At 38.3% G+C, this 10,190-nt stretch overlaps 1 protein-coding gene across 1 annotated transcript in view; it reads left to right on the forward strand.

Moving 5' to 3' along the window:
* Positions 1-10,190, forward strand: part of LOC145212133 (centrosomal protein of 290 kDa-like) — a 46,174-nt gene that overhangs the window by 28,352 nt on the left and 7,632 nt on the right. The window contains exons 32-51 of the mRNA XM_080080169.1: positions 268-408; positions 483-574; positions 679-817; positions 1,279-1,478; positions 1,865-1,949; positions 2,205-2,333; positions 2,581-2,718; positions 3,540-3,679; positions 4,004-4,222; positions 4,814-4,976; positions 6,005-6,118; positions 6,394-6,560; positions 6,960-7,105; positions 7,488-7,636; positions 8,078-8,179; positions 8,474-8,641; positions 9,047-9,217; positions 9,278-9,402; positions 9,896-10,037; positions 10,113-10,189. Coding sequence (XP_079936295.1) covers positions 268-408; positions 483-574; positions 679-817; positions 1,279-1,478; positions 1,865-1,949; positions 2,205-2,333; positions 2,581-2,718; positions 3,540-3,679; positions 4,004-4,222; positions 4,814-4,976; positions 6,005-6,118; positions 6,394-6,560; positions 6,960-7,105; positions 7,488-7,636; positions 8,078-8,179; positions 8,474-8,641; positions 9,047-9,217; positions 9,278-9,402; positions 9,896-10,037; positions 10,113-10,189 — 2,807 coding nt within the window. The remainder of the gene's footprint in view (positions 1-267; positions 409-482; positions 575-678; positions 818-1,278; positions 1,479-1,864; positions 1,950-2,204; positions 2,334-2,580; positions 2,719-3,539; positions 3,680-4,003; positions 4,223-4,813; positions 4,977-6,004; positions 6,119-6,393; positions 6,561-6,959; positions 7,106-7,487; positions 7,637-8,077; positions 8,180-8,473; positions 8,642-9,046; positions 9,218-9,277; positions 9,403-9,895; positions 10,038-10,112; position 10,190) is intronic.

The following is a 10,190-nucleotide window of genomic DNA, read 5'->3' on the forward strand; positions in this document are numbered from 1 at the left end:
ATCTATATTTTGCTGTTTTTAATTGCACAATTGTCACATATGTATTTGATAAATCAGAAATTCCTTTAAAAGGCGGACATTTGGGAATTTTTTCTTGTCCTCGGAGGACAACTTGTTTTTTGTTAAAAACGAGGACATGTCCTCCAAAAAGAGGACGTATGGTAGGCCTATTATACACTATCTGTTGTTTGAAAAAAAAAATGTCAGATTCCTTAATCTGCTTTAAATGTGGCGCATGGGCAGTTTTTACAGTTGTTTGTGTTACAGGGCATTCAGCTTGAGAACGACCGACTTAAGGACTTACGTCACAACCTTCAGCATGACGTCACCACGCGCGATCGCGTCATTACCGATCTCCGTCTTCATATGCCGACCACAGCATCGGTTTCCATGCCCTCAGCAAACGTGGTGCGTTCTAGGTTTCATTTCTGGATGCAGTACAAAATGCAGTACTTTTTAATTAATAATCCTCATTCAAACAGGAAACTGAGTCGAAACAACAACTTAAGGTAGCTGTTGAAACGATAGAAACCTTGAAAAAACGTCTCTCGGCCAAAGAGGAGAGTCTCAACAGGTAAAATGCTTACAAAAAATCCGACTTCCATGATGTTGTTGGATCGAATTTGTTGAATGTTATCGTTGAAAATAAAAAGACCTAAGGCGTGTTTTTTTTTACAGACATAAACAACTTTTGGAGGAAGCTCGAAGAGAAAACGAGACCGTTTCTGCTGCCCACGAGAGGGAGCTATTGCTGATGCAGCGTAAGATCCAGGGAAGAACTGATGCTGCATTTACGCGATTCAAACAAGACGCCGTGGTAAGATAATATTTGAAATACCGCTGTTTTAGATGTCGCAAAATATGTTGACTTTAACTTTTAGTATTCTTATTTTATCTTTCTGTATTGTTTTCCAACGTTGGAAATTTGGTGTAATGTAATATACACAGTGTTGTTTAGATCAGGGGTAGGCAACCTTTTTTGCAATGCGGATTGTTTTAAAACTGCAATTTTATCGCGGACTGACCTTCAAAAGACAAATATTCAGCAATATAAATTTATTACAACTGAAATAAGTTGCAAATTTGGACTTGAACGGCTGTAAGAATTGCATTACATAAATCATATTATCAACCCAGGGGTGCACGGAGTGCTAAAAATATTTTAAAGCATTTAATCTGAAAAAGTATACGGGCCGGTTGCAAGCTGCTTACGGACCACCGGATTTAGATTTAATTCATTGTGAATTTTGTGTTACTGCATACGATTGCCTTACCTAGAGCGCCGTATCTCGCAACCACTCTGGAGCGCCCACTGGTGTCGACCTGCGTCACGTGAATGAGTTGGAAGACATGGTGAAGGAGCAAGATGCGGCGATGTCGGCTCTCATGGATCGTATTCGGGCAGCAAATGCGGATGTCACCAAGCAGAAGAGAATCATCGTTGAAGTGAGGAGGAACGCAGAGGCGGAGAAGAAGAAGTGAGAGCATCACTAAACCCTGACAAGCTCTTTGCTTACGAAAATAACGACACATAACCTGGAAGCTGCGTTTGTTTTTGACTGAAAAACTGTAAATAAACAGCGTTAACTTTGCTTTAAACTGTATGGAAGTGTTTCTCAAAGTTACTAGCGCACCTATAAAATAACCAAAAATTACGGCCCGTAAAATTGATATATTTGTAATGTGGAAAAATCATTATCAACTGTGAGGATCGTAATATTTAAACTCCCTGGTTATCTTTGGGCGCACTTGGCTACCTTTCTAGGTGCACCATTTGAGAAGAACTGATTTACACCGGTATAACAGCATTTAAATTAGTTATGTTAAATTAATTTAAGACTAGATAAGCTATTTTTTTGCACAGAACTCATGATGAACACGAATATCTTGTTAACGCGCTAAGAATGAAACTCGCCAAAAAACATCGGAGAGTTGAAGACCTGGAAAAGGTCAGTGAAAGAAACATCCAACATTTTGTTTTAATAATTCCACAAGTTTGCTATCCTAGAAGCGTGTTTAAATGTGATGTGAAATATAAAGTCTTAAACTACATTTTAACAACCAGTTTCTGTTTTTACTTTGTTTATTTTCACTTTGAAACTACAGTAAAAAATACCTCAAAATCTAATGAACCTGTCAATAAGTAAATGTAATACCAACATACACCTGTTATTGGGGGAATAACAAACGCGCTTGTTTCACAGGAGTTGAAGGTAATAAGTTCAGAGTTAGATCGTCAGAAGGAGGCAAACACACGGGCACCAGCTACATCAATGAAAAACCTTGTGGCAAGACTTAAAGATCAACTACGAGAGAAAGAAGAGCAACAAAAGGTAGAGTGTGTTTAAATTTAAACCATTCAAACCTACACGGTAATTGATGCACCAAAAACACGCTTTTTAGATAGGGAAGGTTGATGGCAATGTAGTTTATAAACCACATCATTACATCGTACTAACAAAGGACTGTATTAACATTTCAGTGTAATGGTGTTTAAGTGTCCTGTATGCGACGAGTATAGGCATTAAAGTTTAACTTTTTTTAACACATGAGTGAATGTCCTCGTATTTTTCTCAACAGAAATTGAGTCATGCATTGACAGAACTTCGTGCCGATCTTGTGAACCAAGCGCAAGAAAATATCCGCGCAGCTTCGGCGGAAGACACAGACGCTGCTAACGTGAAACATGTGGTGGAAAAGCGAACAGCACAATATAAGGTGACACATACATTTTGTTACTGCAAAACTTTGTTTTCAAGTTTTTTTGGTTTGGCAGCGTTGTATAAACCCAAGACCTTGTTTGAAGGGAATTTAATTTGAAAACCAAATGTACATGTAAACCTTAAATTAGGGTCGCACTTGACCGGGTCGCAGATGTAAGCATAAATAAAAGCCGGTTACTTGTTTCTTACTATTTATTTCATATTAAAAAAACTCTTTATAAAGGCCTTTACTGTATCTAACCAAAATCGCCATTTTGATACTGTGTTCTGTCGTTTTGAGACATCTGTTTACCTGCTCGTATGGATCAAACCTGCGATTTAGCGCTTTTCAATTTGGGAGTTAATAACATCTTTCCAAACCCTTAACATAAAAGCATGTAACCTTGACCAGGAACCGCGGGAAAAGATTTCAAACTGGTGAAACTGTTGTGTGATCAAACTCTAGGCCAGTGGTTCTTATAACCTTTTTTCCTTGCTGCACCCCTTTCAAATCACCAACCCATTTTCGCACCCCCTTGCAAATCACTAACCAATTTTCGCTCCCCCTTCTGTAATTGCTTAAATAGAATAGACCTAACCAACCTTAATGATTCAGCATCCCCGCACCCCCTAGGAACAGTTCTCGCACCCCTTGGTGGTGCGTGCACCCCAGGTTAAGAACCCCTGCTTTAGGCGAATCGACTTCTGGACTTCCTTTCATCAGACAACGTCAAAAGTTTCTTCGTTGAACATTTGCAGCAATATTTCATTTTATACTGCCAACTGTTTATTTACCAACAGCAAAAGTGACAATGTAACTTTAAACATTTTTTACAGCTTCAAATCGAGGAGTTGAAAGATTCTGTAGCAGAACTGCAGCGAAGTACAAAGCAAGCGAAACGGGCCGAGGAAACACTGAAGACGCAACTCAAGAAAGTTCTCGAAGAGTCTGAGAAGAAAGAGCAGACAATCAGAAGGTAGTCGTAAAAACAAAAATCCATCTTTACGTAATTCACGAAATGTTTGCCATACTAATTTGCGTGTTGTACAAAATAACTGAAAAATATAACGGTTATAAAGTTTCACAGCAATATACCTAGCTCAAGCTTCCTAGCCTAGTGGTTATTACTGTTCCAGAGGGATAAATGATTTTGAATTGAACTGATTTTAGCACAAGATGATCGTAAAGAGGTTGTTTTGCGTCATGTTTTACGATTGTTGTAACCGTTTTTTATGATGATAGCTGTTTATGTCCAAAGAAGTAAATTTGAGTGCAAAATAAAAGTCACGTGTTTTTCAAGACTCAAAATGGACAAACGTTCGTTGGAGGGTGACATCACGCAGCTTAGAGACAAGGTAAAGCGTCTCAGTAGGTCACGTGGTCCAGAATCGGTGATCAAGTTTGAGGAGGAGCGACCCATCAAGCTGAAAGCAGAGGAGGATACGAAACAGAAGAAGATCGAACCTGTGCAGGAGGACGATGTTGTAGCTGTGGACGCTGGTTCAGAGCACGGATCAAGGTTAACGGAAAATCCATTAGATTTTTTAGTTTCCATTATAAAGTTGCTCAGGGCCGTGCAACCTTGAACACTGGGTCAAATACAATTCATCAATTTGGACTGTAGACCGCAACTTTATATAACACAACTTAATTTGTCTATGTAGCGTGCCAAATACACTTATATTACGTTAACAACTACCTGTAAAAAAATGTTTTTTCTGGACGCACTATTCGGTCAGGAAAAATACCTGTTCAGAAACAATCAAGAATCCGCTCGCTAACACCATAATGAAGTACTAAAGTTACCTCACTTTACTTAAAATCAAAACGTCTGCGCGGGCCGCGCAACTTTAAAAAAAATTGGCCCGCAGACCAATTTTCACACCCTGCGAAACAAACACACAAGTACAGACGCCATGACATATCGATAACTTGCATTTAACTGGAAGTTACACAAGCGTTAGTGTTTAAATGCTTCGAGCAATCTAATTAGGCATCGACCATAGGCAACAAAAAGGCATATAGGGCGGTGTCCAAAGCGATAAGAAACATTTCGAAAATATTGGCTATAATGCTATGGATAGATTGCATAGTTTCTTACTTTTTTTAGATCATCATCATCAAGTTCTCGTGTTCCGCGAGCTTCCTTTCGAAGTTCTTCCGTAGCCGAACTGGAAAAACTGAATCGGTTAAGATCCGAAAATTCGGCTATGAAAGAAGAAATTGAAAACCTGAAGGAGAAGTTGAAGCACAAAGCCGAAGAGCCAACAAAGGTATGAAGAATATACTTAAAATGCGTATTGTATGTAGTGCATGGAGATTTGTAGTTTATTGTGATTTTTGTTGTCTAACAGCTGCAACAAAAATTATGTTTGGCATTTGAATCAAAACGTAGCTGAGTGCTTTTATCTTTGCAAACTTTATACCAAAAAAAAAACTAACTGACACTTTTTTGACACTTGCATTGAAGTGATTTTTGCCATGCATAGAGTGTTGTAGTGATTTCGCCAGGACACTTTTTAGCGATTTTAACGTGGCTAACTGAACTTGAGTTTGCTAACTGCTGGTAAACGTTACACTATAAGCAGGCTTAAAAAGATTTCCAAGTGCTGTTATAATTTGATTAAGGGCATTTTCAAAAACCTAACCACAAAGTGCTTGTCGCAAATTAGAGGTTGAGCACATACTAAGCCTGGAGTTATCAGCGTCAAAACCCTCTTTTGTTATTGGCTTGACACTGTGTCAACAGAACTATTGTTTATTCACTATTGGAGCGTGTCTTTTAGCTCTATGCCTACTATTGTCAGTTCGATCAGCTGTTTGGTGTTTTTGTGCGATAAAGTCTGCCCGAGCCCAGTAGACAGTAGCTAGGTGGCGTTTTGAATATAATATGTTAGGTGTTATGATTTCAGGTAGTGGTGCAGGTATACTGCGAAATAATGTCATTCTACGTAGTCAAAAGAAAATAAACAATTTAAAAGTACAGTAGTGAGAAAACAGTTGTCTTTAAAAGAAAGCACCAGTTGACATTCTTTATTTGTGTACGATTAAGTGCCTGGTTGAATGGTAAGCACTTAATGTAAAGCGGCAGGTTTATTTATCTTGTTACAAGCAGTAAATAACTTAACAAGAAATGCGGGACGGCGGTGACGTCATAACTGCGTTTTATTTTTAATTGTTAACGGATCCCAGGACCTGTTGCTTTCCATTAAGTGCTTGCCTGGTTGGATTAAGCATAACAACTCTCAAAAAAATTTTTGCTCGAATTGTCGAGATTAAAACGTTGACTTGATTATTTCAGAGCACTGTTGAAGTTGCAAAGTGGGACGCTAAGAAACAGTGGCAGGGTAAAGTTGATGGCCTCAAACTAAAGTTGGAGGAAAAGAACAAACAGATTCAAGCGCACGACAAGCAGGTTGGTTTGGTGTGGTCTGTCGTTTTCGTTATGCAGGTTTTGTTGTAAACATTTTTTAAACAAAAAAACCCAGATACCGAATGTTTTGTTTTAGGAAAATGACCTTAAAAACAAAAAATACCATACCAGCTAACTTTTTTAACGTTAACCGTGTGTTTATGGGCCTACAAGCTTTAGCCATTCTGGCCATGCGGCAAAACAGGATGCCACGTTTCAGCACAATTGAAGCAGAAAACCTGCGTATTCCGAATTTGTTTTGAAACCTGCGTTTTTAGGTTTCACAATTGAGAGACACAATTTCTCGCCTCGAACGCGAAAAGTCGCGGTTGAAGTCCCTACCCATCGGCCCTCCTATTCACGCACAGGGAACAGAAGAGGAAACTGCGCCACCTAACGAGCAAGTTGTTCGGAAACAACTTCACGAAATCGAAGATCTTAGTCAGTAAGTTTTTGACGATCAGTATTCCAACACAAAACGTGTTTTCGTAACTTTGGAACTAAAGAAAGAGACATTTATTATTTTTACAAGTTCTTTCCCTTCAATACTAGGCACCTTATGTTGTTTTCAAAGCCAGTTGTGTTTACTGATTCTGAAATTAAAGCACTGCTGCTTCGGCCATGTCATAACATTAAGAAATAGTGGATTACATTTATGACTTATAGTTATGCCCTCATAACGCGCCGGTAAAGCCTCCTGTTTATCGACAGGTCCTAAAAACGTGTAATGTTAAAAACGATTATACTTACTGATGCTGAAACACAAACGTTTTTTACGTTTGGCAAGTTTAAAAATTATATTCTAAAGGCACAAGATTCCATTTGAACTTTTGTGTTCGTTTAGTCGCCTTCATCAGCTGGGAGAGGAAAACACCAGATTAAGAAGGATGAACGTTCTTCCACGTGACAAAGTAGTGGCAGAGATGGAAGCGAAAAATCGGGGTCTGGAGGAAAAATTGGAAGCTCTACAGAAGGAAATTCTAACAGCAGGTGTGAGAGCTTAAAGTTTGTTTGTTTTTCGGTTCTGCATCTTGGCAAAAACCTAAGTTCTACTTTCCCCAAATTTCAACTGGATTTGAAAAGGTGTTTCTCTCCGCTTTTTTTCTGTATTGAATTGAAATGTAAACCGCATCGTGCTGTTACAGTGACTAAACACAATTTTAAGGTAAGGTCATTTCCGAGTGTAGACGGATGGACGTGTACTTTTGCACATCTCTATTTGTTGGTTATCAGAATTTAGTCAAACACTCAGCACAACTTTTACCGTAAGCAAGAGGAACGGGAGCCTGATTTATGGTCTACTTTTTTCAAATTTCAGTTTCTTACAATATTTTAAGATTTGCTATGTATTATGACGGCCAATTTGATTTAGGATTACGGCAGCAACGGGACGAATCTCTGGCAGAGCAATTCCGTGAGCGTGAAAACCATTTCCAAGGGCGGGTTCTTAAACTTGCTGCCGACAACACTGAGCTACATTTTGACGTTGAACAAATCAAACGGGATGTTCCTATGCTGAAGGTATGTCAACAAAATGTGTTTGAAATACTTAAGAAGTATTATTTGTTAAAAACACGTAAAAGGTATGGCATTATATTCGAAAAAAATAATACACACATCTGTACTTACAAGCAAGGCTATGAAGCGAAAGTTTGTTGATTACAGTAAACCTCGGATCCGTTTGGTCCAAAAAATGTCCGAATCAGACAAATGCCCTGATTACCCCTTGTCGATTAGTTAAAGTTTAAGCCTTGCATTATCCCAAATCATTTTTACCTTGAATTTTGTCAGAATTAAGGGAAGATACGGATTAATCGAACCCGGTTAAACCGGAGTTTACAGTAGTTTTTGCATTTTCTTGATGTGACCACAGTATAGTTAGGCAAAAAAAATGATAATATTATTTTTGCGAGTTGTGACTATTGTAGCATTTAGTTGTTAACTTATACTTGTTGATATCAGGAGCGGATCGAGCATCAGCAACAATACATCGAATTGTTAAGGTCTGAAAAACGTGAAGCCGAACTAAGACTTGAAAAGGTGAAATCTCAACCACAACGAAAGGTGTGCACTGTCGAACGCTTATATTTAAATTCCATTTTTTTCCAACTCGTGTTTTTTGTCTATTATATATATTGGTCTGAAAATGTTGTTGCTGTAAAATACAAAATGTCCTAACGCGTTGTCCAGAAAATATCTTTGAATTGCAGTTTTTCTATACTTACATATAATTTGCTATTTTATCACCACTTTTCAAGTTTGTCAACGATATCTTGTTTTTGCCAAGTACTTAAATATTATCGCTGCAGCTGAGAATTGTAATATTTCATTTTATTTTACTCTTAAACGCGCACACAGCCGAGTGGAACCAGTGGAAAGAGCGTTACGGAGCTGGAGAAGACAGTTGCACTGATGAAGAAACTCGTGGAACGAGTGCAGCGGGAGAACGAGCAACTTAAAAAGGCCCCTGGAGTGGTTTCCAATGAAATCATGGATCAGCTAAAGTCGGAAAATCAAGTTTTGAAGGTTGGCGGTTACAATAACAGTTACTAAACTTTAGTACAGTTTAACACAGTTTGTTTTCATTGATTTCTGTTTTGTGTCAAAAGTTTATAGTCTGGTTTTAATCCATAAGTATTAAGTAAAAAAGTAATTTAATCTACCTGACCACAAGATCTCAAGTACAGTGCTGCGCCAAGAAAACCATGATGCACACGAAGTTATTAAGTGTTATATCTTTTTGTTTTGGTAAAATCCTAATTGCCTCACTCTTGTGCCCGTTAAAGTTAAATCATGTAACTCATAATTTATTGCTTGAAAGTGTCTGACATGAACCTTGGTTTAATATTTAACAATAGGCAAAAGTATTTAGTCAAACAATTAAAATGGTTTGTCTGACACGAGTCGTAAAGTAAGTTTCTGTGATTTTAGAACCGAATAAATGAGATGACTCAGCAAATCGGTGGACAGCTTAGCATGAGATACGAAAGCAAGACGCAATCCGTGGAAAGACTGATGCGCGAAAACGAGAGACTTCGCAAAGAAGTTGACAAGCGCTCTGCCGCTCGGGATAAAATCAAAGACTCAAAAGCTGGATTACAGGTATGCTGGATTTTTAAACTGCAACAACTAAGCTAGTAAAACTTCGTTGTTTGTTTAAAGACGGAACGGGATAGTTTGGTCAGGGAATTGGAAGAGGTAAAGAAGAAATTAGTGGTTGCTGAGCGCAAAGCTCCAAAAGTGGCGGGAGCTGGAAGTCGTGGATATAACTCAGCTGTCACGAGCAGGTATGGTGTGTTTTGATTTAGGGTTAGGCGAACCGTTTGTTTTATCACCAATCACCATGTAACTTATTTTTTTCTCGTTTGAAGGTATACTGTGGTAGTTCTGTAATTTTTTTTCGTTTTGATAATTTGCTATGTTAAGCTTGTGTCTATCGCGTGAAGTACCCCAACCCCTTCACGCAATAGACAAAAACAGTAAAAAAAACGATTTATCTTAATGCAGTGCGGGTAATTCAGTTTACCAGTGTAAGGCACTTTACTTGATTCAAAAGCTGAACACGAACAGACAGTAACTTAAAACATAATGGCGACTAGCTTGGTTTGTAGTAATATTGGGAAAAGGCCAAAATACAAACGTTAAATTTTGGTCGAACATCGAGCATTACCAGTGAAGGCACATCAGCTTAATTAGCTTGACTTTTCTCTGTCAATTCCATAACTTTGAATAACTTAAAAAGTAAAGAAAAAACACCACTTTTGTTGTTTGTATTTAAAGAATGCTGGAGTCAAGACTGCAAAAAGCGGAAGAGGAGATAAAGAAGAAGAATAGCGAAATTAAGTTTCTGCAATCAGAGATCAAGGAAAAGGGAGCAATTGAAGAAGAACTGAGTAAAGATAACGACAGATTACGTGAGCAGGTCTGTCAATCACCTTCGGATCTCATAAATCAAAGGAAACTTGTGAATAAAATAATGCTGTATTATCTGTTTCAGGTTGAGATTCTGGAACGCTTTCCTCCAGGAGCAGGAAACTCTGACGCGAATACTGTGAGGGAGCTGCAACTCTGCAGG

This window comes from Phallusia mammillata, chromosome 2 (assembly GCF_965637545.1).
Source record: "Phallusia mammillata chromosome 2, kaPhaMamm4.hap1.1, whole genome shotgun sequence".
Classification (NCBI taxonomy): Eukaryota; Metazoa; Chordata; class Ascidiacea; order Phlebobranchia; family Ascidiidae; genus Phallusia; species Phallusia mammillata.